The sequence below is a fragment of the Monomorium pharaonis genome, chromosome 8 (assembly GCF_013373865.1).
Source record: "Monomorium pharaonis isolate MP-MQ-018 chromosome 8, ASM1337386v2, whole genome shotgun sequence".
Lineage (NCBI taxonomy): Eukaryota > Metazoa > Arthropoda > Insecta > Hymenoptera > Formicidae > Monomorium > Monomorium pharaonis.
The window spans coordinates 9,794,416-9,821,727 of NC_050474.1; the positions used below are offsets into that span (position 1 = coordinate 9,794,416).

Here is a 27,312-nt window from a genome sequence, read left to right on the forward strand (position 1 = left end):
CTATAAAATGTGTTCACTGGGATGTGACTCAAGTGACCAATCAAAATTGTGTTCGCCATTGGCGAATCTTTGATTATAGAGGTCTGTTCGCGTCACATGCCCCAACATGCTCCTATTCACCCCAACGCACTCCAATACGTTGATTCCGATGACGCCAACCTATTAGAATGCGTTGGAGTGAGTAGGAGCATGTCGGGGCATGGCGACGCGAACAAACCATAGGTCTTCAATCGGGGCCACTCGGGGCATGTGACGCGAACAGACCCTGTGCTATGGCTCTATGGGTGCGTTCTTAAATTCGCAACGGATGCAGCCAGATACACCAGAATGTCATTCCATCTTTGTTACTTACGGCAAGTTGAACAAAGATAGAATGACATTCTGGTGTATCTAGCTGGGCTGCATCCGTTGCAAATTTAAGAACGCACCCTATGCTTTTCGTGCGCATTTTGGAACGTACCCTTAATTTGCGCATGTGCGCTGTGATTTTACTAATATCAAAGGTGCCGACAGAAAAGTTTCGCTTCGTTAGTGAGTCTGTACCTCTCGTTACGATTATTATTGTGTTTTCATATTCTCGTGCCGATCAAAAACGAGCGGACTAGTCAGCTCATTAGGCTGATTATTTGATTATTTAGTTACTGGACTTGACTGGGCCTTACCGCGCCTCTCACGCATCTCTGTCACGTTCTAACCTCAATCGTATCGCTGTGTCTATCGCACTTCCTCTCGCGCCTTTTTTCTTTCACGTCCTTCCCATCTATCTTCTCGACACGCTCCTCTTCCTCCTCATTTTCATCTTCACTGCCTTCCTATACGTCCCGCACCGTTTGTCTCTTTCGCCCCCCCCCCCCCCTCTCTGTCTCTCTCCCTCCCGTTTAGAATCGACTTGTTAGTGCACCGTACGATTCTACGTGATTTCTGTGTGTTTACGGACGGATTTGGACGGATCCAGGATGCAGGCTATTAAGTGTGTGGTCGTCGGTGACGGGTACGTAACGCGCAGGGTGCACCACCGTAGTGGGGAGTCTATCTGTTGGCGGCGCATATTCGGAAATTCAAGCTTTCTTGTATGCGACAAGGAATGACCGTGGATCCACGATAAGATCCGAGAGATCTGCCGCTACTCGGCGCTGTGAAGACTGTTGTTCTCTTTCGGAATGACGTTAGCTTTGTGTCCTTATTTTTTTGTGGATTACGAGCGTAATAGCCTTGCTAGCGAGACGAGGCTACCACGCCCGTGCGCATTCGAGGCTCGCGCGAAACGACATCGACTCACGTTTTCACAAGCACATTACCATTTTCCGCGTGCCCGCGTGACCATTCTTATCGATGACGAATCTTGGGGGGAGGGGGAGAGGGTGGAAGTACAGAATCAGAATCAGAACAATCCTTGTTTAGATCGATATTGAAAAAAAGTTAATTTAGTTTTTCGATTTGATTCAGTTTGCATTCATGTTAAATATATTAGATAATATTAATATAAATAGTAGAACTTCAGTTAAAGTATTTTATGTATATAAATTTCTTTAGTTCCAGTATTTTTTATATTTAAGTTTTTTTATATTTAAGTTTTTTAGTTTAAATAACTTATGTATTTAAATTTTAATTAATTTATATATTTAATTTCTTTAGTTCTAAAATTTTTATGTATTTAAAGCTCTGTTTTTGTATTTAAATTAAATGAAAGAAAACATTTTTATTTTAAAAGCTTTTTTTAAATGATAAATTTTATAAAATGATATAATTTACATGAAGTTTTGTAGTTTTATTAAGAATAATATATTTTCTCTTATTATTTGATAATAATTTTCATGAGTTAAAGAAAAATGTCAGAAAATAGTAATATCTTTAAACAAACAAATTTTTTAATACTATTATTATTTAATAATATCATTTTTTTAAACTATTATTATCAAAACAATTATATTATACTCTTTAAATAACTATTGAAATACTGTTGAGAAATATAAATAGTAATATATAATATGAAATAAAAAGTATTTTGCTAAGAGAAATTTAAGATTATCAAATTTTTTAAAGAAAATTAAATTATATAGAAGTGAGATTATCACAATGTTTCATGTATAAGTAAGAATATTAATTTAATATGAAAGCAAGATAATGTAACAGATGATTGTGCATATTGTTATTTCTGTTTTCCTTCTTTCTCTTTCTCTCTTTCTAGTGCGGTGGGTAAAACGTGCTTATTGATAAGCTACACTACCAATGCATTTCCTGGAGAATACATTCCAACAGTGTTTGATAACTACTCCGCAAATGTGATGGTTGATGGGAAACCAATTAATCTCGGTTTATGGGACACAGCAGGCCAAGAGGACTATGACAGATTAAGACCACTCTCCTATCCACAAACTGATGTCTTTCTGATTTGCTTTTCACTGGTAAATCCAGCGAGTTTTGAGAATGTGCGTGCCAAGTGGTACCCAGAAGTACGTCATCATTGTCCTGCTACACCAATTATTTTAGTTGGCACTAAGCTAGATCTGCGTGAGGACAAGGAGACTATTGAGCGTTTAAAAGACAAAAAACTAGCTCCTATTACTTACCCTCAGGTTTGTTTCTCTGATACGTTATTTTTCATAATGTAGTCACAAGACTTTGGCCTATATTTTTAATAATTTTTATTTTTCAATTCTGGTTAATGCAAGTTAAAGATTGAGAAAATTGATAATGCAAGTAATAATTTTATTGATATATATTTAATAATTATTATGAATGTTTAATATAATAAATCTAATTTAGTAATAGAAATGTAAGATTTTTGTACTTAAATTTTGTATTTAAAATATTATAAGAAATTAACAGAAAAATAACTATAGTTTTAGTATAACTATAGTTTTGTAACTACAAAAAATTGCAGAAACATTACAGAAATATTTTATTGTGATATTGCAAAAACTGTGATATTTAAAGATGTTGCTGTAATATTACAACTACAGTAAAATATCTTTTTTTTTTTAAATATTGCAGAACAGTATTGCAGCAATATTATAATCTGTAAATATTTTTAATTTGAATGGATAATTTTTTGATATGTATACAAGCATCAAATTAAAAAACAAATAAATTTAATACAAAAAATAGTAAATTGATAAGGACTCTAATAAATTTCTAATAATAAAATAGTAGCAAAAACAAGCCATAAGGAATCAGCATTGTTATTTGTGTGCAAGATAAAATTCAACACAAATATCTTCATATTTAATGACAAAACCATGTTAATTAAGAGGTCAGGGAAGTCAGTAATTAAAAAAAATTGTTTTTTGGATTTTTGTAATTTCTGAAAGTATAACATCTCGAGAATATCTCATTAAATTTTCAAGTCGATCCGACTAAAACTGTTAAAGTAGCAAGGTTGCAAAGATCAGTCTCTCAGGTCAAGCGCGACTGTTAGGAAGGAGAAGCTATCAGCAGCTGCTCTCTCACCGACTAATATTTTAGTTAGAGGTGGCTATGGAAGGCGAAGATGTACTATATGGGCCTAAAATTGATGACTGTGTAAGTTTTAATATACACCTTTTATTTAAATTGATCACATAATTTTTGAATGAAATACGTAAACAGTACTTAAAACTTTAAACACATTTTTCTCAGAAATGCATTTTCAAAGACGGTACCAAAGATTTTTGAAAAACTATTCAACCGATCAATCTGAAATTTTACGTACTCTCTTCTAACATAAAATGCAAGTCCTTGAAGAATTTTTTTACTTATATTTTCAATTTTATGTACAAAAATGGGCGCTTTTTTAACGAAAGTTTGACTTTTGGCAGGTGCCATTTTGTCCTAAATTAATTTTTTCCTAAAATCTTTGATTAAGGACTAGAAAATTTCACGTACAAACTAAATTTTTTGTAAATTTCTGTTTCACATAATTCAGCTTCACACAGCAGTTGGCACGGCAAATCGTGTTTTTTTTTAAACGTGGCTTTTGTTATTTACTATAATTTTTTAAAATTTTAATATTTTTACTTAAAATTTTTTCTGAATTTTCTTTAAATGTTATGTAACACAGTGTCAATGTTCATAAATTAAATATAATACTGTAGCTTTAAAGGAAAAATCCTTAAAAAAGTGTTTTTTTGGCCTTTTAACTGCTCCTGACCTCTTAACCCATTTAGGACCAACCTTTTTTTTTTTTGCTTACGGAGTGGAAATCCTCATGGATCCCCGGGCCTCCGGGAATAGCCCGGGGTATGTCGGACTCCCGCCCCCTCGGGTGCGAATCGGACCTGTGCGGTCTCGCACCCTCGGTGTGCAACGGGCAGGCCTACCGACTAAAACCACTCCGGATGGCCGTCTGGGCGTTTCGTCGGGCTCCCCGGGAACTGCTGTAGCATTACTTCCGGGGAGCCCGCGCCCTATGGGTCCTTTACCCTTCATCCCGTGGAGGGACAGAAGGGGGACAGAACCCCCTTCCGCCCCTCCCCAACCCGAGGGGGGCCATCCACCCCCCGGGTCTACCTCTCGTCGGGGTCGGTCAGCCGAGCGGGGATCCCGGTCCCCGCCCCGAACTTGTCGCAAAGGCCGCCTCCCCCGATCGCGCACCCCTCCCTCCGCTCCCCGACGGGGGGGAGAGAATCAGAGGGGGGGGCGCGCAACATCATGCCTCTCGCCCGGTCCCAACTCTCCGGGACCGGGCGGAGGGGGGCGGGTGAACGGGCGGCATCGCACAACGCGCTCGCCCGTCCACCCGCCTACACACCCCGGCCGGCATCGAAGTTCCAACGACGCGGGCCGGGGGAGGGCGGGGCGGCGCCGCCGTCGTCGACGCTATCGACGCAGCGCCGCCCCGCCCGTTCCGCCTCTCAACGTCACCGCTCCCATCAAACCGGAGCGGCGCGCCCTCAGTGGGGAAAGGAGGGGGGGAGGCACGGGGCCCGCCCCTCACAAATGAGGCGCACGAGCCCAGGCGCCAAGCACCCCCACTCCTCTCCCCATCGACCATCCCGAGTACGGGCTCTCGTCCAAGCAACGAGGGCCCCCCCCAACCATCCGATCGGCGGCGGGGAGGCAAACGGTGGGGGGAGCCCGGCGCTAGACGCGCCCGGCCGTCCCCCCCGCAGCCCCCCCACGCCGTCATCCCTCTCCCCTCCGGGTGATCCCCGCATCCCTAAGATGCGCCGGGATCCCCCGGAGGCAGCGGCGGCGGCGGCGGCGACCCTCGCCACCGTCCCACCCGCTCACAGAGGGCGAGGGGGGTGGACTAATCTCCCCCCTCCTCACCCTCTCGTCCGCCTCCCTCCGCTCCATGATCACGGAGCAGAAGGAGGCGAACGCCCTCCAGTTTTCCCCGGAGGCGATCGCGGCCCTCGCGACCGCCCCCAGGGAGATTTAAGACCAACCTAACCTAACTTAACCTAACCTAACCTAACCAAATGTCCATTATTTTTTCTCCATGTTCAACGCTCACTTTTTACATAGACGTCGTAGAAAAAAAAATCGGCATAGCATTTTCGATAGTTTGAAACCTCCTCTTTCGAATTCCACCGTCAAAATTGACGTACAATGCGAGTAAAAAAAGTTATGGTCCATTTTTCCATAAAAGAGCAACATTTTTCGACATTTTTTTCCAAAAATTTCATATTTTGGATGCGAAAATGTTTTGCAGGATTATTGTAATAGGGATAAATCGTGGAATAGATATCTGCTCTTTCAAATTCTATTGCGATTTTTTAAAAATTTAACATGGCGGTCAAAAGACGGAAAAATATATAAACGAAATATTTTCGATTTTCTCACTTTTCTCGTAATATCTCTTCAAAATACTTTAAAAATACATAAGCTTATTATTTTATGTGAGTCGAGATTATAATAATACATAATAAATACAAATAATGACTGTTTCTTTTAAGAAATGCGAAAAAAAACAATTTATCGCCAAATAATGGAAAAAAGCTATAAGCAAGTGTTCATATCTAGTATTTCATCATGCTCACATTTACGCATACACCTATGTACATCAAGTAAATAAACTAATACACACACTCACGCACGCGCGCGCGCGCGCACACACACACACACACACACACACACACACACACAGCTGTGTATATATATATATATATATATATATATATATAAAATCTTATTTTTACATTTTTTAGCCGCCAAAATGAAAGAGAACGCTTATCAATTTCATAATATATTGAAAATAAAGATTCTTTTAAAAAAATAACAAAAAACTAATTCACATTTACCTTCTCGCGGTGAGAGTCGGGCAACGGCAACATATTTTGACGGTTAAAGAATGTGAAAATAAGAAGATAATCTGTGCGTGCGTGCGTGCGTGAGTGCGTGAGTGTGTGTATTAGTTTATTTACTTGATGTACATAGGTGTATGCGTAAATGTAAGCATAATGAAATACTAGATATGAACACTTGCTTATAGCTTTTTTCCATTATTTGGCGATAAATTGTTTTTTTCGCATTTCTTAAAAGAAACAGTCATTATTTGTATTTATTATGTATTATTATAATCTCGACTCACATAAAATAATAAGCTTATGTATTTTTAAAGTATTTTAAAGAGATATTACGAGAAAAGTGAGAAAATCGAAAATATTTTGTTTATATATTTTTCCGTCTTTTGACCGCCATATTAAATCCGCCATGTTGAATTTTTGAAAAATTGCAATAGGATTTGAAAGAGCAGATATCTATTCCACGATTTATCCCTATTGCAATAATTCTGCAAAACATTTTTGCATCCAAAATATGGAATTTTTGGAAAAAAAAATGTCAAAAAATATTCTTTTTGGAAAAATGGACCATAACTTTTTTTACTCGCTTTGTACGTCAATTCTGACGCTGGAATTCGAAAGAGGAGATTTCAAACTCGAAAATGCTATGCCAATTTTTTTTTCTACGACGTCTATGTAAAAAGTTTGAGCGTTGAACATAGAAAAAAAATAATGGACATTTGGTCTTAAATGGGTTAAGCAAAAGTTTCAGCTATACTTTGAGCTCTTTAGTACAAAGAATTAGTGTAGGAGAAACGTTTACTTTTAACATGGTTTTTTGTCATTAAATATACCTAAAGATATTTGCCTTGAATTTTATCTTGCGCATAAATAACAACGTTGATTCCTTACGGCTCGTTTTTTCTTCTTTTTTATTATTATAAATTTGCAATGCATTATTGATAGTGTATTATAGTCCATTATTTATATATATTGTTACACCTAAACATAGTGCTTGAGCTTCTGTAAACATTTGCGTATTACTGCTTGGAATAAGAGAGAAGTTACATAAATATTTTTGTATCTGTATTCTAATACCTTTGTCTTCATACATAATTTCATATAATCTTTTTCTTGTAATTATTATGTAATAGCACTATCACTTATTGTCGATGCAAGTTTTTTGATTAATGACTTAATTAGGACTTTCAACTTATTAAGGTATTATGTACCTTTCAGTCTTGCTCAAAAACAGTTCGCAGAAAATAGAACGTAAATAACATTAACTTTTTGACCGCCGGAAATATATTAACGCAACGATGATCGAAACATTATACGGAATTATATTTAAGATATAAGTATGACAGTTTGGAACTCTAAGAGAATAAGTTTTCAATGCCGGCGATCAAAAGGTTAAAGTAAGCAAAAGATGATACACCTTTGAACACCACTGGACTACACACTTGTGGCACTTCATGTTCATGTGCACACGCACATAACATACACAATCTCACAACAGAGTGAACGGAGAGCTGGCGACGTTGCATTGCACGGGAGCAGTGAGAGAAATAAAGTGGAAGTCAAACTTACACGCATGGAGGAAAGAATAACAGGCGGAATGATATAATCTGCAACATGGCTAAACCACTGAAATATAACCGGAACGAGTGCGAGCGCTAGTGTCACGATCCGACAAAGAGGGTCCTGAGAAATATCCTTGTCTCTTTTTAATTAACGCGTTTATAAACTTTTTATGGAACTGTACATTAAGGGAGTTCTAAATCAAAATAAACAGATTTTATGAAACTTTGTAGAGAAGTTCAAATTAGTGCTGTAAATTGACTGTCAAAATTTCAGAAAACTGAATTGGCTAATTATTTAGATATTAAATATTTTATTTACATGGGCTCTTATGGGAATTGATGAATTTTCATAATTTTTTGGTTTTTATTGTATTAAACATAGAAGTAATGAACAGATATTAATGAAACTTTACTATACATCTTAGCTGTCCAGAAAAGTACTGTTAAATTTTTGAAATGGTGCACTTGTTTGAGTGAAATAATTGATAGGATAAAAAAAGTTTACAATAATCGAAGCAATACAGCACCTAAGTGTGATAAATGTGCTAATCATATAACATGAATTTCAAATTGTTGTATTTAGTTATTTAAAGGTGATATAATAGTGCAGAATGTTTATTTTCAATCTTTTAAAAAATTATTTCAGTAATAAAGATATTTTATAGGCGAATTTTTTCTCATATTCACTATTATTAACTTTAGGTGATATACAGCAAAAAAAATAAGGCAACAAAATGGTTATTTTAGTATTTTTTTATACTTGTTATACTGTTATACTGTGCCACTTGTTATGCCGGCCTGAGCAGAGGAACTCCCTTAAAACGGGACAGGAATCACTTTTAACATTTTACCGCCGCATTTGTTCCGTTTATATTATATTTCAGTGGGCTAAACAGACGTAGGGAGGAAACGCTATAGACGCCAAATTAGTGTGGATTACTTTGGACTACGGAGTAAGAGAAGAGGAGGACAATCTCCGTGAAACAAAAGTGGCCTTGTTTTTATACCTCTAATTGGGAGGATGTCCGCTGAAAGGAATAGATTCTTATCCATGGCTGCCATTTGCAATAATTAACTTTATCCGATCAATCCGGCTGTATCTCAGTTTGTTTACCTGTTATTTATATTGTGAAATGACGTGTTGGTTACGTGGATGTACTACAAAAGGTGGGAAAAAGATGCTTCCAAAAAGAAAAGTTTTTTTACAGCTTGCGGAAATAATGTTTAATAAATGGCGTGACAGTGCTGCAAGAGGTGTTAAACTTAATACTTTCAGCAAAACAAGTCGCATCTGTGAGCTGTATTATTATAAAGATGATCTCTCTTTTTCTCCTCCTCTCCCCCTCTCTCCCTCTCACCCCCCTCTCTCCCTTTCTCTCCCCCTCCTCCCTGCCTGCCTCCCTCCCTCCCTTCCTCTCTCACTCTCTCTCTCTTTGTATCTATCTCTCTTTACAAATGGCGGCCATGGATAAGAATCCATTTCTTTCAACGGATTCCTTCCCAATTAGGCATCTAAAAGCAGAGTCATTTTTGCTTTTCGCACGCTATGAAGATCGTTCTCTTTTACTCTTGCTTTGTACTGTGGACTACTAAAGAAGTAAGAGAGATGTCTGCGTGTGTACAAGAAAGAAGACTGTGGATAACCAATCATATTTTCTGGCTATTCTCACCAAAAAACCTTACATTCTCTCCTGTTATTTTTTTCTCCATGCTCAATTCTCCTACGCAAATACTCGCTTTATCTTCTCTCTCCCATTCTTGTTCGGCGCGACGTTGCCGCTATGCTGTGAATGAGTCACTCGCTACTTGTAGTTGGGATCACAATAATAAACTTTTGATTAAATTTTCGTAAAAACAGCATAGGCAATTATTGTAAGCTTTGTTTTAATTTAATATAAATAATATGTTCTAACAAATATTAGTTTTTTAAGAAAATCTGTTGTTAGGATTTTGTCTGTAAACCATAACGTTCGATTTTTTTACGTACTGCTTATCTTCCCTATGTTAAGGACTTAATTTCGAGGCTTTATAGCTCAAGTTTGACACGATAAATTGTTTTAAAATTTCAACCAGTTACACGAAACAGCTTGATTTACATGTGTAACAAATTGTTTTCAAAATCTATTGAAAAACGATTTTCGCACATAATATTTTAGTTATATGGAATTCTTAAGTTATATGGAATTCAGGTGTATTTTAGATAAAATATGTAATATAATACATATACGTTATCACATTTATTAATATTAATGTTCACATTACAATACTTATACAAGGCATTTCTGAACTCAGTTCCAAAATTGATAAAGCAAAATTGATTCAGCACATTGATTCAGCACTAGTCGAAAAAGCCTAATAAATATATGTTCTTCTAGACAGTTTCGGAATTATTAGATATTGAAGCTGTTTTCATAAGGAAACATAAATTGTGTGAAGTAATTTCTTTAATTATTTAATTTCCTTTATTCTGTTTAAAGCTTTATAAAAGGGATTCAAGAATGACAAAAATCACCGAAACTGTCAACATGTTTAACAGCTTCCATTTACTACTTATAACTTGAAAAAGAATGTTGTCTCAGCTTCTTAGATCTTTTATTGAGATTGGAGAACGAGATTATAATTGATTGGTTTCATAAAGATACGTTTTTAGGAATATATTTGTCGTTTTTTCTCGCATCATCCTTATTGTCACAAAATAGAAACAATCTATAGTTTAATAGATAGAGCAGTTATGTTGTCAGATCCATCTTTTTGGCAAAAGAACCTCGAATTTTGCATCACTATATTACTAGACAACGGTTATCCATTGAGTTTTATTTTTTATGAAATTAATAACAAACTTAAGAAACAATCAAATAAAACTTACAGATTCTCAAATCAACTAATCAGGGTACAACGGAAAGTCAACACATAAAGAAAAAATATTTTGTATTACCTTATATTAGGCACATATCTGAAGCCGTCTCATCTTTTGTTAATAAAGATTTGTTCATGGTTGGCTTTCGTTGCCTCAACAAATTAAACATGTTTATTAAGGTGCAGAAGGACATAACCGACATAAATCTAATGAATAATGTAGTCTACAAAATGTGCTGTAAAAATTGTAACACGTTATATGTAGGACAGACAAAAAGACATTTAAATACCAGAATTAAGGAACCTGCGAATAATTTTAAATTAAAATCGTCGAGACACTCACAAGGAAACTGACGAAAGCGTCCCTCACTGATTTTAATGCGCTTTAGATATGTTGTAGAACATAAAAAAATATTAGATCCATATTTTTTTTTAGCGGCGTATCTCGATGTTTAGGGGTTGAAACCACCTCTCGAAAATAACGCATTTTTTCGTTTTTGGCAAATATCTTTGAAAATACTAGGCACATTCAAAAGTAAGTTCCGTTTGTATGCGTTGCCCCGGCAATGCTGCAATCGCAGTTTGGCGCGGTAGTTGCTCTGAGTCAAGAAGAAGGAGATGACGCGATTTTGAAATCACTATGTTGCTTACGCTTTTTAAAGTGCTTAATTAGAATGGCGAAGTTGATTGAAAATCCCGCCACTTGTGAGATTAGATCTGTCATTCGTTTTTTGAATGCGAAGAACACTAAACCAGTCGACATTTATCGACAGATTTGCGAGGTGTACGGAGAAAATGCGATGAGTGATTTAGTGGTAAGGAGATAGCTCATTGTGCACTTGATCACGTCCTTTATTGAACTGTCGGACCCATCTTCTTACCATTGAATCACTCATTGCATTTTCTTTGTATACCTCGCAAATTTGTCGATGAATATCGATTGCTTTAGTGTTCTTTGCATTCAGAAAACGAATGACATCTAATGTCACAAGTGGCGGGATTTTTAATTAACTTCGCCATTCTAATTAAGCACTATAAAGCGTAAGCAACATACAGTGATTTCAAAATCGCGTCATCTCCTTCTCCTTGACTTAGAGCAACTACCGCGCATGCGCCGAACTGCGATTGCAGCATTGTCGGGGCAACGCATACAAACGAAACTTACTTTCTGAATGTGCCTAGTATAAGGTTTATGAAAAAATGTTCTATACAAAAGTTTTATGGCATTTTATACTCTTTATAATGTATTCATATTTTTCAAAAATTTCAAATTTTTAATTTATTCTCATCCCCACCCCTTTTTTGCAACATTTTGAAAATTTTGTAAGGACAAAAATTAAAGAGCATTAAAAGTCGAATCCATTTATATATAATAACATATGGGTTCCACTATTCCCAATTATTGGTAAAACGAGATGATAATCTCGTGCTATAAGCGCCGCGCTAGAAATAATGTTGCGTTATTTTTTTAGTCGCGTCACACTCAATAATTGTTTCTTCTGCGTATAATTTTATATTAGAACATAAAACGGATTAATCACTTTGTCGGCAGGCGAAATTTCACTGTTTGTGCCCCTGTGGGCAAGAAAAAAAAGTAATCGCAATTCAAAGATACTTTGTATCTAAATACTTTTGGGGTCGCTGATTACGAATCAGACATCAGAATTTTAAAATTTAAAATGGCGGATCTAATATGGCGGACCGAAAATATTTTAATTTGGATAAAATTTATAATACAGGGATTTTTTAATTGCTAAATTTGGGTTTATTTTGGGTCCGCCATTTTGAATTTTGGAGTTTTGACTTTGGATTCGTACTCAGCGACCCCAAAAAACCCTTAGATACCAGCTTTCATAACAATCGGAAAATTTTGATTATTTTGAGTCCGCCATTTTGAATTTTGGAGTTTGGACCTTGAATTCATATTCAGCGACACAAAAAACCTTTGGATATCAATCTTCATGCAAATCGATCTAGCCAACTAAAAAATAAACGATGTGCGCCATATGACGTCAATGCCTCCTGGGGCACACATATTTTCCGCGCCATATGGCATCAATGCCGATGAAGTGATTAATCCTAATTACATAATACCCGACGTAAATTTTCATTATTACAAATGCGAATATAGATTAATATAAAGCAAAATATACCTTTAATATTGAAAAGTACAAATATAATATAACAAAATATCATATCAAGAGAAAAGTATAAAATATAAACTGCAATAACTATTTGCATAATAATGTTATTTACAATATATGCACATAGCACTATTTGATAATAAAAATAATATAATTTAAATTAATAAGTTTGAAATATTAATTAAAAAATATTATGAAGAAAAAATAAAAGAAAGAATAAAGGAAAAGGGAAAAGAGGTTGGAATAATTGTTACAAACATAATTTTATACAATAAAAATTTTTATTAGGCAAAAGTAAAAGAACATCAATATTTGTTGCATGGGTAAGGAAAACTGCTAAAATCTTACCAGTGTTAATCTAGAAACACATCCTTTTTAAAGAAATCAATACAGAATTTGTTTATATATGTCTTCCATTTATGTATTACATATGTATTACAAAGATGATGTTCGTGTAAAAAATGTGTTATATAAAGCGATTTTCTATACTAAGAACAAGTTATTATGGCTATTTCGTTACAAAGATCACATTTTACTTTAGAATTCTTTTTAAAACAAAAGTGGTTTTTTAAAACAAAGGTGTTTCAAATTCTATTGGTATAGCCTGCAGGTGTTCATCGTATACATTCTGTACGTATCCACTTTTAGTTCACACATATTTAAATACATTTTGAAATCTGGGCGACGAGAATTGACTGTGTGTTAATGATTGTAATTTCAATATATTATTTCTATTGTGAAGGTAAAGCCAAATCCAATAACAATAGTATCAGAGAAGTATTTAATAAAATTTTTCCACAACCGAAATCCGTATACGTGTAATGGCTGTATTTTTCCCGTTGTACCGACCAGAATAGTTAGGAAAACAATATCTGTTGCAGAATCTGGTTTAGTTTCTGAAATTATGTTAGGACAATGTCCACTCCACGAATTTAACAACAATACTGATGGCCCGACATTCGGAAAAAATACTTCTTTTAGCCAAGTTTTAACATGATTTGATGTTAATTTGCCTGATTTTGAAGTCGTAACGAAGATATTAAGCGCGTTGAATAATGTTCCTGTAATTTCCTTTAATAGTATAAAAAGAGGTGATAATAATCTGCCATCGGCCGAAATAGTCGGTTGAATTGTATGGCTATGCGTGGTTGCTGATATAGACTGTACTACAGATTCTACGTTTTTAATACTTTTTTGAGCTAAAGTACGATCAGGATAAAATTCTAACTGAAATCCACTCTGATCCGAATTATAAATATTTTCCACACTGTATCGATTAATATAATATTTTACATTTGTAATAAATGTATCGCATTTATTTTCTAAATCAGGTTTTGATAGCAGAGATCTTTTTGTAACAAATTTTGTTATTTTTCTAGACACAATATTATGTTTTTAATTTTTGTACTCATCTTTCTGAAGCTTTGAATTCTGCCGTATTTTCTATTTCTTGTTCTCGAGAAGCCTATCGAGCGATGTCAATGTCATGAATGATGATTTTCCTTTCAAGTGCTTCATTAAGGGGTTACATACACCCAGAGACGTAAAAAATAGATTTTTTTCTCGATTTTTTTTTTGAAACATATGTATGTAATTAATCCTAGTTTTCTTTACTTTAAAATACATTCTTAGAACATGTTTCAGAAAAAATTTGAACTAAAAATATTTAAAAATGGCGGAGATATTGTCTTCGTCGCAAGACCTTGTTGAAAAAAAGTGCTCCGCGGTGCCAATTGCAGTTTGTACAGGACTTATCTCAAACAGAGAAGCCTAGAATTTTCTTAACTGAATGATATTATCTAGTCTTTATCGTGGCCGATTTTTAAAATATCGATTTTTGGCAAAATGGCCGTTTAAAGAAAAAAGGGGATTTTTCAGGGTAAAAATCGGTCGTTTTTTTAACTTTAAAAAAGCTCTAAAAAAACGGCCATGATAAAGACTGCCTTTTTTTGTATAGATTAAGCCCTCCAAATTTTAAGTAAATCGGTCCAGCCGTTTCCGAGATATTTTTGGCACGCGTTTTGAAAACATGATTTCGAGAAAAACGCGTTTAAAGTTTGACATTTGGTTAAAACGTAGATAATTTTTTTTTAAACTTACATAGAGTCATCCACTCCAGAGCCATCCACTCCAGAGCCATCCACTCCAGAGCCATCCAGTGAATCCTTCCCAGATGTAGCGGCATCAAAGGCTTTGATTCTAGCTTGTCGGCGTAATATTCTTGCGTAAGCTATCTGCTGCGAAGGATTAGAAGGCGCCCATCGCGCCCCAGCATCGTCGAACGCGCTTGGACCTTTCTCGCTGTATCTCCGACAATTTTTAAGAAATCACTTTTGAAACTTGCAAGGGATATTCTCAAGACCTTGTACTTTACGAGTGCAAAAAATGAAAAATCCATTTTTTCAAAATTTCTGGGTGTATGTAGCCCCTCGAAATGGTCTAATGTGTATTCAGAAATTTTTTTTAATTTTTCCAGCTTACTACCACCTTGAATGATTTAGTTTTCCCATCGTCGTAATTGTCGTATCGATGTAACTTTTTTAAATTTTTGCCTAACTCCTTAAAGCGATCTTGGGTTTTGTCTTACCGCTTTTCCAGTATTTCACAGCGTGTCTTATAGTCAGTTGATATTGTTTCTTCAACTGAATCGCAAATCACTTCTTCTGGAATATAGATTTTCTCTTCATCCGCCTCTAATAAATCCACTTTTTTTGCTTTTGGAACCTTAAACTCATCGTGAAAATCTAAAGTTTGTTTCCTTTCAAATTGAAATTGCTCATTATTTTTTACTTTTACTAGCATATGTTCAATTTTTATATTTATTCGTCTTTCCTGCGAAGTTATCGGAGTATTCGGATAATCCATACCATTGAAGGTTATCATAAGTAAAAATATTATATTATATGGATTAAATTGAAGCATGCTGAAATATTAAATATATATCTTAATTATATAAGTACTTATAATTCTTTATACACGTAATGTTTTCAGTATTTCAATAAACGAAAGGTAAGAAAACCACCAATTCGACTAACATAAAATTTAAATTTAATTTTTTATATCATTATAACAAGAAAATTATACAATTCCTTTTTTAATGTGTAAAATACAGTTTGTACTTTGCGAAAATTATTTACTTTATCGAATATATATTCGCAGAATTTTTTAAAAGCAAAAATAAAATTAGGGGCACAGTAACTGGTCGGGGCACAGTAATCGAGACTTTTACCCTAACTGTATTTTAATTCTTGCTTCATTCGTTTCTGTTTTCCATATATTATTATGTTGCATTATATGCATATATAGTAGTGATTTAACGTATTTTTATAATTTTAATAATATTAAAGTAAAGAGAGACAAAAGAGTAAAAAGTAATACAAATTAAAAACAGATACTTACATGTTCACAAAAGAACAATACTTGTGACAATACAATATCTAATATACTTGTTCACATTACCAACTACGAGCTGGAAAGACAGCTTCCCGTTATGTTTATATACATTTATACGGATGTACATTTTGCACACGACACGAATGTAACCAGCAGAAATGGTGTTTCTCGGAATCCAGCGCGGCTATCGCCTACACACACGAAGCGCCGTACGTGTGCTAGGCGCGCGGTGAAGTGAAAACGGGAAGGAGCAAAAAAAGTGGGGATCGCGCCGGTGTTACATCCTTCACCAACGCTGCATGCTCAAGAAGGATAGAGTTATATTGAGTAAAAAGACGTGATACCGATTCGTCGGTGTCCAATCATTACTAAACATCTGTTTCACTCGCACTCGATACTAATGACGTCTCTTGCTTGAGTGAAACGGATTTTGGACACCGGCCAATCGGTATCACGTCGTCTCACTCATCATAATTCTATCTTTCTTACATTTTGCACACGACACGGATATTGCATGCGGCATGGGCGAATAAATGTAGCGTGCAGAATATATATATTAATATGCATGTGATAGTCAGAACTATAATAATAATAATTTATTACTCTTCAGCATTACATAACGCCAAGAAGGGGACTTGGTTTACAATCTAAGACTTCCATCCATTCGTCCTTCCATCCATCCATCCACCTATCATTTAAATCACAAAACCTTACTTAAATCTAAACTAAATCTAATATTACCTGGTACGTCTTGTCCGTAGCCATATTATCAGTCTATAAACAAATAAAACTTCTAATAATCTACATACAAAGAAACAAGACAAAATGCTAAATTCTACGCAGATATATACATGTGTGATTCTACTATCACATCTAATTTCATTCGTGTTATATAACATTTTTCTTACATGTATCACATAAGTACATTTTAAATACAAATTAACAGCCTTCTTAGTTGAAACATAACATAACAAAACATAGAGTCTAATAATTAAACCTAAACTTGCCTAACGTTCTTACTACCAATCTCATTCCTTTCTAATCAGTTATATTTCTAGGTATTAATTCCTATATATCTAAATGTCGCTTATTAAAACTCCTCTTTCTTCAGTTTCTTACCCTATATTTATCTTTACTCTCCTTTTTTTTTGTACTTTTTTCTTTTCTTTCCAGAACCTCTTTAAAACTTTATCATCTAGATCGTCGCTTCCTAATTTTTCTAATCTCCCTAACCTATTTCTACCAGCTCTTTAAACCAATCATTTGCTGTCTCACAATCTTCTATAAAATGTCCTAACATATCTTTTCCTTTTCTACAGAATACGCACAATCTTTTTTCCTCTTCTAACCAGCACTTATTATTCTCCATGTTTCCACATCTTAATCTAACTAACGCTCTTATGCCTACCCTGTCGCATCTACTTGTTACGCTTTTCTTACTTAAATATCTAGGTTTTCGATCTATACTATCTAAGTTTTCCTTGTATATCGTATTATACCTTGCATTTCTTATCCTATTATCCTCCTTCTGTCATTGTACATCCCTATCCTTACACTCCAATTCCTTTACTATTTTCTTGGCCTCCACTTTCTAACCCCTCTATTGCCCCGAGCTCCAACCGTTCCTGTTATAATAACTTTCCATATTGATTTTTCCATCCCTTCATTGCTTTTTCATTCTAACATAATTTAACCCACCTATTATCGTTCATACCTTTAATTTTTTCTTCAAATTTTCTTGCTCTGATATCCCATTTTATTTTTAATTTATCTAAACCTAATTCTCTCGACATTAAGTATCTCGGGCTACAGAAGTCTAAATTAAAAATCCATCTAACGTAGTCTAACATTACCTTTTCTAATTCCTTCTTTTCTTCCCAACCCCATATTTCTACTCCATATGACATTACACTTTTAACTATAATAGATAACTAAATAACATTTTTTGCTAAAATTGTTTTTACATATTTTTTCTCCCAAACCCCATATCTTATTTGCTGCCAATTTACCTTTTATTCCTAATTCTTTTATATGATTTCTGTAATCTCCTTTCCTATTAAAAGTGAAACCTAGGTATTTGAATGTCCTAACTTCTTCTAAATCCCTGTCTGAAATCTTCCCATTTCTACTTTCCTATCTTCTTTCCGTTTCTATGAAAAATCATTACTTTTGTTTTTTCTGTATTCAACTCTAAACCTTTTGACTTAAAAAATTTCTTAAGCGTATCCATCATATCCATTAAACCTACTCTATTCTTAGCTAGTATAACCATATCGTCCGCATACGCAAGCGACCATATCCTTTCGTTATCTAATTTTATACCTTCTATTCCTCTTTTTCGCAAGTGGCTAAATCTGCTATATACAAGTTAAAGAGTAGTGGACTCATCACACAGCTGTCTGACTCCTTTGCTTGTATAAAATTTCTCTGTCATCCCTTCCGTCCTGACTGTCACCTTCGTGCTCGCATACATCTTCTCCAGTCTCCCAATCAACTGTTTATTTATTCCTATTTTTTCAAGAGTACTCCATAATTTTTCTCTTTTTATATTATCAAACGCCGCCTTCAAGTCCACAAACATAGCGAAAATCTTCTTATCCTCTTTGTGTTTTTGTCTTTGCACAATATGGTTCAATATAAATATGTTTTCCATAGTTCCTCTTTCTCTTCTAAAATGACCTTTAAGGAGAGCCTCCAACCTTTCCGATTCCTCTTCCAATTTTTTTCTTAATATCTCAGCATAGATTTTATATGCCGAGCAGAGCAGGGAAATGCCTCTATAGTTCTCTGCCTTTTCCTGATCGCCTTTTTTATACAACGGCGGGATCACACTTGTATTCGAGTCTTCAGGTATACGTCCACCCTTCCAAATCTTCTGTAATAACTCTGTAAGTCCTCTCTTGATAGCCGTACCACCATAGCGCCATGCTTCCAATGGTATTCCATCTATTCCTGGAGCTTTCTTATTTTTCAGTCTGTCGATGGCTTTACCGATTTCCTCTTCATTAATCTCTCGCTCCTCTTTCTCGTCTTCCTTTACATTTTTGCTTGCTCCGTTAATAACGCCGTATTTTATTAAATTTTCATTCTTCTTCTTGACCGTTCCCTCCAGCAGTCCCGTGAAGTGCTTGTACCATTCCTCCTTACCTATATTGTTATTTACCCTCGTTTTCCTTCCTCTTTTTTTGTTTAGAAACTTCCAGACTTCTGTCGCATTTTCAGACCCTTAAGCTCCAACTCCTCTTTTTTCCAGTTAGCATATTTCTGCTCCAGGAAAGCTTTTAATTTACTCTTTTCTTCCGTATACACCTCTTTTGTAATCCTTCCTTTCCTCCACTTAATTAGTGCTCTGTGAACTTTCCTTTTCTCCTTAGTACAGCTTCTATCCCATCATTCCTTGTGGCCCAATTTTCTCTTCTTCTAAATTACTTCTTTTTTAATTACTGCCTCAAGAATTGTTTCCTTTAAATTCTTCCAGATTTCCTCTGTTGTTTCATTTTCCAGATTTTCCGTCTACTCCGCTTCCTCTGTTCTTTCCTCATATGAGACTCTTGCATTCTCGTCCCAAAGTATCCTTGTTCTCTTCTCCACCAATCCTTGGTCTTTCTCTTCATGCTTCTGCTTCTTCTCCATGTTTATATTCACTGACAGGGGCATGTGATCCGAGTTCACTCTTTTATCTACTTTAAATTCAATAATCTTATCTATACAATTTTCGCATGCTATAACAGTCTATAACTGTGTTCTCTCTCGCCTATAAAAGTATACTCTTCTTCCCTGTCTCCTTCTGTTGTTCCATTCAGAATATAACCTCTTATTTCGTTTATTAATTCTACGAGCTCCTTACCATTATTACCTATTATCTTATCCTTGCTTTTCCTGCCTGCTCCTATCTTATCTTCCTCTACTCCTAACTCCTATTCTTATATTAAAATCTATTAAAATCACATCTTTCCTATTTTTTTCTACTACATCTATAATTATATTTTTGATTTTTTCCCAACAACCTTGATTATATACCGTTACAATTATTAGATCTTTCCTTTTAAATGCTTTTTCTATTCTAGATATTATCCATCCTTCACCGCTCAATTCTATCAATTTTCTATCATTTACTCCCCATCCCTTTTTTTTACCTATTATAAAACCTCCTTTTGCTCTACCTCTCTTATTAGTCCTTTCCGCGTAACAGCAATCCCACACGTGTGTACTATGCAGCAAGCCTTTTAATTTATTCCAACTCTTTTCCTCCACCCATGTTTCCGTTAATCTTACAAACTCAAAGCCTTAATATATTCCCAAAATTCCCTATCCTGTCTATACCTGCAATATTCCAAAACAAAATTTTCCCGTCCGTCCGCCACTTTTTTTTTCTCCATTTTTTTTTCTCTTTTTATTCCCTTTCTGGCGCTTATTTAGTTTTCCTTTTCTCCTAATGTTTCCCCTATTGTCGACCTCTCCTCAATCCTATTTTTCTCTATTCTATTTTCTTCCTTGCCTAGCTCTGCACCTTCATTCTTTCCTCCTACTCCTACATTCACCTCTGACCTCTTTTCCTTCTGCGCTCTATTCACTTCTTTCCACTTTTTTCAGATCCCATTTATTTTAACCCTTCCAGTACCTATCTTGGCTATCCTACCTTTTTCTTTCTCCTCTCTTACCCACCTAGCTATATCTCTCTGCACACATTTTTCCTCCCATGTTAAATCCTGCTCTATTAAAATACGCTCCCCTCTAAGTTTTCTCTTGTTTTTCATAACATCCCTTTTCATCGCATCATTTTCTAAGCATTCTATAACTATTGTCCTGCTTGACCAAAATCTTGTTACTTTTACATCTAAATCTAACTTTTCCCTTATCATGTTTTCTAGCCAATCTTTCTGCAAACTATCTATTTCCTCTATTCTTAAACCTCTTATTACAATATTATTTCTCCTCATTTCCTTTTCCTTTTCCTCTACCAATCTTTTGAGCTTACCTACTTCTTTCTCACTAAGCTTTCCATTGTTACTGTCCGAACTGTATCTAGAACTTACTCTACTATTACTTCTACTGTCAGCAGCTAGGCTTCCCTCTCTGGTGCTATCATTTCTAATATCCCAATACCCCTTCTTCATCTCTCTTCTTTAATCGACTTACCTATATCTTTAACTTCTTTCTCTAAACCTCCGAATCTCACTTCTAACTCCTTAACCTTACTAACCCAGTTTCCTTGCTCTAGTTTTATACTTTTCAATTCCTGTCTTATTTTCTCTTTAAATTCTCTGAATTCCACTGATAACAACCTTACCTCTTTTCTAATCTTATCTAAGCTTTCCCTATCCGTACTATCCTTGATATCTTCACCCTTGATCCTTGAAACTCACCTTTTTATTACCTTGCTTCCCTCCATCCATCGCTAATTTCCTCTGTCCTTTCTTTAAACCTTTACCCTTGAATCCTCTCGTCTCTCTAATCATTCTTATCCACGTTTTCCTACTCAACCTCTTAACCTCTCCTCGTCACAATTCGCTTCCCAACTCACTACCTCCTAAAATTCCTTGTTCACTTCTACTTATCCGACGAACCTAAACGCAACGCTATCCTATAATACCAAAATCCTTAATCTATCTTACCTAATTACTTCTTAAATGCTAATTCAATCTCGCACTCACACGCTACGCGTCCGCATCCATACACACCATCTAACCATGTCGATAGTCAGAACTATTTTTTTGTACTATTTTTAACATTAATTGAACTGATTAATCTTTCTGCAAACGCCACCTCGGATATTTTATGATATATTTTTAAATATACTTGTGCTTGCAGAGGTAAAATCATCTTTATTCTAATTCTTATTTTAATTCTTGCATTACCTTACACATACGCATATATGTTAGAGGGTTGGGAAGTAACGCGTTACTTGTAACACCGTTACCGTTTTCCTTACTTTTTTTCGGTAACAATCGTTACTTGTTTATGTCTGTAACGGTAACGGTAACGTTACATTTTTACAGTAATGATAACGAATTCAGCCGTTACTTTTATCGTTACTTTAGTTCCCTATTATCTTTTATATTTGTTCAATAGATCGCGTGCTGGTCGCGCGCATTATTCTTGATTGGATAAAAATATTTCGACATAGGGCGCTGGAAGTCAATTTCACATGAGAATGCCTGTTGAAATATCCTGTTGATGCGATGCGTAAACCTTTTATTTTGAAATTTAAAAGACTCTAGATAGTCGTCTTTAATACGCAAATACATACAATGTATAACCTATCTGCTCAACTATAGATTACGTGCAATAAATGCAATTATAAAATATTTATTTTCATATTTTATAATATATTTTAAATATATGTTTGAAAAATATTCTCTACCTTATATCTTAGGTTGCATTCCGATAGTCACTGCTAGTACTAAAAGTCTGTCTGTGTGTGTGTGTGTGTGTGTGTGTGTGTGTGTGTGTGTGTGTGTGCGTGCGTGCGTGCGCGTGCGTGCGTGTGTGTGTGTGTGTGTGTGTGTGTGTGTGGAAACGTGAACTATAGATTTTCAATACTGGCAGTGAATATTGGAATGCTTATATAACGACATTAATTTTTAAAAACAAAGTTTATTCAAAATTTTTGACAAAATGATATTTGTGAATTACAATATAAATTCTTATAAAGATAAATATATTTAAAAAATAAAGATATTAATATAAAGAACTAGAATAATTATTAATTGAATTTAATATAAAAAAGCTTGCTATATATTAGAAACTAGTTTAAAGTTTTAAGTTTTAATATTAATTATTAAATAATATAATTTTATAATCTAACATCTTACTTTAGCATTTCAAAAAGTAACGAATTGTTACTTTCTAAGTAACGGTAACGGTAACGCGTTACTTTCTAAAATAAGTAATGAGTAACGGTAACGAGTTACTTTTTACAAAAAGTAATGGTAACGGTATCGCGTTACTTTTTTAAGGTAACGTTCCCAACCCTGGACTGTTTAGTATCCCACCAAACACCAAGTTACATGTAACGTACCTGTTAGTTGTAATTTCCCACTCAACAATGTAATTGTAATATAACACGTGTGTTATATTGCAATTATATTATTGAGTGGGAAATTACAACTAACAAGCACGTTACATGTAACTTTGTGTTTGCTGGGATATAACTTCGTTTATAAAGAAGCAATTTTTAATATTTCAGTCTCTTATGTGTACGTACGTTCGAATGTCTCTCTTTTTCTCTTTCTCTCATGCGTGCGTGTATAATGTTATACGTATATAATGCTATTACGATTTTGATTGTAAAAAATGGTAATTTTAGTAATTAATATTTGTCATTAAGTAATTACACAGGCACACAAAAAAAAGTGGTTGGTCCGGCGGACTAAACTAGTCAATCCTTATGTATTTCGACCCGCTGAATCCGAATCCAAGGTCAGAATTGTAAAGTTAGCTCGCATTTTCTAACCTCAAAAAAAAATTTTTTTTTATGTTGGTCCGGCGAATCAGACTAGTCAATTCTTATGTATTTTGACCCGCTGAATCCGAATCCAAGATCAGAATTTTCAAATTGGCTTATTTTTTCCTAACCTTAAAAAAAAATTTTTTTTTTAATGTTGGTCCGGCGGACCAGAATAGTCTATCTTTATGTATTTTGACTTGCTGAATCCAAATTCAATGTCAGAATTGCTGCATTAGCTCATTTCTTCCTAATCTAAAAAAAATTCTTTTTTTTAAATCTTGGTCCGGCCAATTGAGCAATTCTGACCTTAAATTTGGATTTAGCGGGTCAAAATACATAAAAATAGATTATTCTGGTCCGCCGGACCAACATAAAAAAAAAATTTTTTTTTTTTTGAGGTTAGGAAAAAATGAGCCAATTTGGAAATTCTGATCTTGGATTCGGATTTAGCGGGTCAAAATACATAAGGATTGACTAGTCTGGTTCGCCGGAACAACATCAAAAAAAAAATTTTTTTTGAGGTTAGAAAATGCGAGCTAACTTTGCAATTCTGACCTTGGATTCGGATTCAGCGGGTCGAAATACATAAGGACTGACTAGTCTAGTCCGCCGGACCAACCACTTTTTTTGTGCCTGTGTTATTATTTTAGTATATAAATTAGATTGTAAAAAAAGCGATTTTGTATTAAAGCAAATTATTTGGTTTAGCGGCGCCAAGTTTTTGTGATAAAATATTTATTTGCAATAATTTAAATTGTACAAATAGTTATTTGTAAAAGTAGATGTTTAGTTCGCATAAACATCCATTTTTTATAGTTGGCGGATTTTTTTATATCATTAATTTTGTAGAAAAAATTAATTTTTTGTTCTTTTTGGAAAAAAATTTAATTAAAATTTTATACACTTGTAGTGCCAAATGAAAATTATTTTCTACAAGAATAGATTTTTGAGGGCATTTCTTGCGCGCGTATATACTTGACGCTTTTTTATATCTTTTTAAAAAGGTAATTTTGTTGTGTAATAATAAACATGAACTTAACACATCTAAAATTTTAGCGGTTTGTTTTCATAAGGTGTTTAAAATATTACTGTAATATTAAAATTATATTGCATATTTATATTTTATTATAACAATATTTTTAAAACATCGCATTATAATACGCAAGATTGCAATGTTTTGTTGCAAGGTTCTATGTCTATGAGTAATTATTTTTTTCCACAAAGTAATTTTCCCGGTTAATAAATATTAAGAGCAATAAATATTAAGAAAATTAATAATTCATGAATAACAGTTTCAATCGATATTTATCCAACTATTGTTACGAGTATTTGTTATTGGTTCAAATATATCTTATTCTGTTGTAGGGTCTGGCAATGGCAAAAGAGATTGGCGCTGTCAAATACTTAGAATGTTCTGCTTTAACGCAGAAAGGCTTGAAGACTGTGTTTGACGAAGCGATTCGCGCTGTGCTGTGCCCCGTTCTGCAAGTGAAACCGAAGCGCAGATGTTTCCTTCTATAATATTAAATGTATCCCTCTTTGCACGTTGGTACTGGAATGTGTTAAAAGTGTATCTCGTCGTCTCTCATTTCCAGTGCATACCTTGCACATCACCGAATTAATCGAGTGAATTACCGAACTATTTGGAAGTTATAATCAACTTATGTCAGCAAAGAATTTGTCATGCAAACTGTTATGCATCTGTCGGCATACAAACGCACAAACATCAGTTCGGTATAAATTTCCAGCGAGCAAAACAAAAGAGGGTTCATACACAGGGAAAATCATAAATACAAAATATAAATTCATTCTTATATGGCCTCCAGCACTTGAAGGAAAAATAATTTTAAAGAGTTTTTCCGCCGTCTGCGCGAACAAAATTTCCAAAAGTCTGATGATGTAAATGCAACACGATCATGTTTTGAGTAAAGAGAGTATAAAAGAAGCCAAAATAACAACTAACCGCTGTACAGTATATACTAGAAGTACATTATTAATATTACAATTAATAATTATATGATAAATGGTAAAGAAAAAAATATTACCATATAATTGTATAAGCGTCCAAACACTGACTGTATACTGATCAGTTTAATCAAAGAGGAAAACCATTTTATGCTATTTGCCATTGTACATTTTAGGTAGGATGCGTGTAGTTAACACATTTAAAGTGAGAGAAAAAGGAGAAAAAAAACAAGTAATTTTCCTTATCGAGAGATTTCAGTATGCATCAAGCTACAAGTTTAGAAAGAGAGAGAGGTGTGTGTGTGTGTGTGTGTGTGTGTGTGTGTGTGTGTGTGTGTGTGTGTGTGTGTGTGTGTGTGTGTGTGTGTGTGTGTGTGTGTGTGTGTGTGTGTGTGTGTGTGTGTGTGTGTGTGTGTGTGTGTGTGAATATATTTTTTAGAAATATGTGCGTAGAATAAATGGTAACCACTTGTTCGGACGATATTCATATAGATGTTTATAAATATGGTAACTTTACAAATGTATACATTTCTCCAAGTACTTAGAGCAATTATGAATATTTTTTCCGAACATTTTATATAATATCGTTATTGCAAACTTTGACAAAGCTCACGACATAGTGACATAAAAAAGATTAAATTCCTGCAATTCAAATATTTAGTCAAGAGACACAATATCTCTTACCAAATAAATATGCACCGCGAGATTGTCAGTGTAATTATATACAAGTCGATGATTTACTAGCAACCAAGATTATTGGATTTCAATAAAATGTTGAATCAATCAAGTTTTGAATAGATTTAATCAATAATCAATAATCTTGAATATCTCTCGATAATTTTGAATTAACTAAATTATTATATAAACTAAAATTTTTTTATTTTTCCTTTTTTCCTATTTTTAATTTGAAAAATACTTGAAGAAATTTAAACATTTTACATAAACAACTTTGAACCGTAGATTTTTTAAGTATTTATATATTTAATTTAAATTCATAAATATTTGAAATAAAAAATGTACATAAATAACTAAAGTTTTATATATAAACTACTGGACAAAATTAGAGGAACAAAAGTTTGAAATAGCGTTAAGTTCGTAAAAGTGAAGCAAAAAATCTAAATTTTTGATTTGATTTAGCACAAAGTGTTGACTTGATCTCTGCAGTTTTTCTGCTGTGGGTCCAGTAGTTTTGGACGATTTACATTCAAAACAAAAAAATACCTTAGTCTCCAACTATCTTGTTTTTATCCTCTTTTTGTGTTAGGTTTCCTTTCCTACCTAGATTTTCCCCATGTGCATCTTTCTTTGCTTTGCAACCTTGCAACTTTTGTTTTTCACAAGGTATTACTTCGAAGGGCGTAACTCTGAAACTGGATCCACAGTGTGAAGGCTTTGCAGGGGTGAAGTCACACTTCGAGCTACATCATATGAAAGATTTTTTCCTCTAATTTTGTCCAGTAGTTTATATATATAATTTAATTTCATAAATGCTTGAGCTACAGAAATTTAAATACATAAAATATTTGAACTAAAGTTTAAGTATTTATATATTTAAACTTAAATATATGAAATACTTTTGGACTGAAGAAATTTGTTCATGTTAAAAAATTTAGTTATTTACTTTTTTCTCAGTATAGAGTTGTTTTTGCAAACAGAATTTGTGTTAGCTTCCAAAAAACACTGTTATGTTTATAAAAATCCTAGATTTATTTGAG

The 27,312-nt window shown here is 34.4% G+C and overlaps 1 protein-coding gene across 2 annotated transcripts; it reads left to right on the forward strand.

Annotated features, from left to right (window-relative positions):
* The first annotated feature begins 474 nt into the window (after window positions 1–474).
* On the forward strand, window positions 475–25,829 carry LOC105840874 (ras-related protein Rac1). Of its 2 annotated transcripts, none has more exons than XM_036291001.1 (3): window positions 475–991; window positions 2,189–2,576; window positions 24,998–25,829. In XM_036291001.1, the coding sequence occupies exons 1-3, from the start codon at window positions 957–959 to the stop codon at window positions 25,151–25,153; spliced, it is 579 nt and encodes a 192-aa protein (XP_036146894.1). In that variant the 5' UTR covers window positions 475–956; the 3' UTR covers window positions 25,154–25,829. The 2 variants fall into 2 exon arrangements, with proteins under 2 accessions (XP_036146894.1, XP_036146895.1); XM_036291002.1 differs by lacking the exon at window positions 475–991 and adding an exon at window positions 1,003–1,165.
* The last annotated feature ends 1,483 nt before the right edge of the window (window positions 25,830–27,312 follow it).

Excerpts from the sequence above, each read along its gene's own strand:
- LOC105840874 (XM_036291001.1), top strand. The coding sequence starts at position 957 with ATGCAGGCTATTAAGTGTGTGGTCGTCGGTGACGG. Across the intron at positions 992-2,188 it reads TGTGTGGTCGTCGGTGACGG|TGCGGTGGGTAAAACGTGCT; the intron begins GTACGTAACGCG and ends CTCTCTTTCTAG. Across the intron at positions 2,577-24,997 it reads CTCCTATTACTTACCCTCAG|GGTCTGGCAATGGCAAAAGA; the intron begins GTTTGTTTCTCT and ends ATTCTGTTGTAG.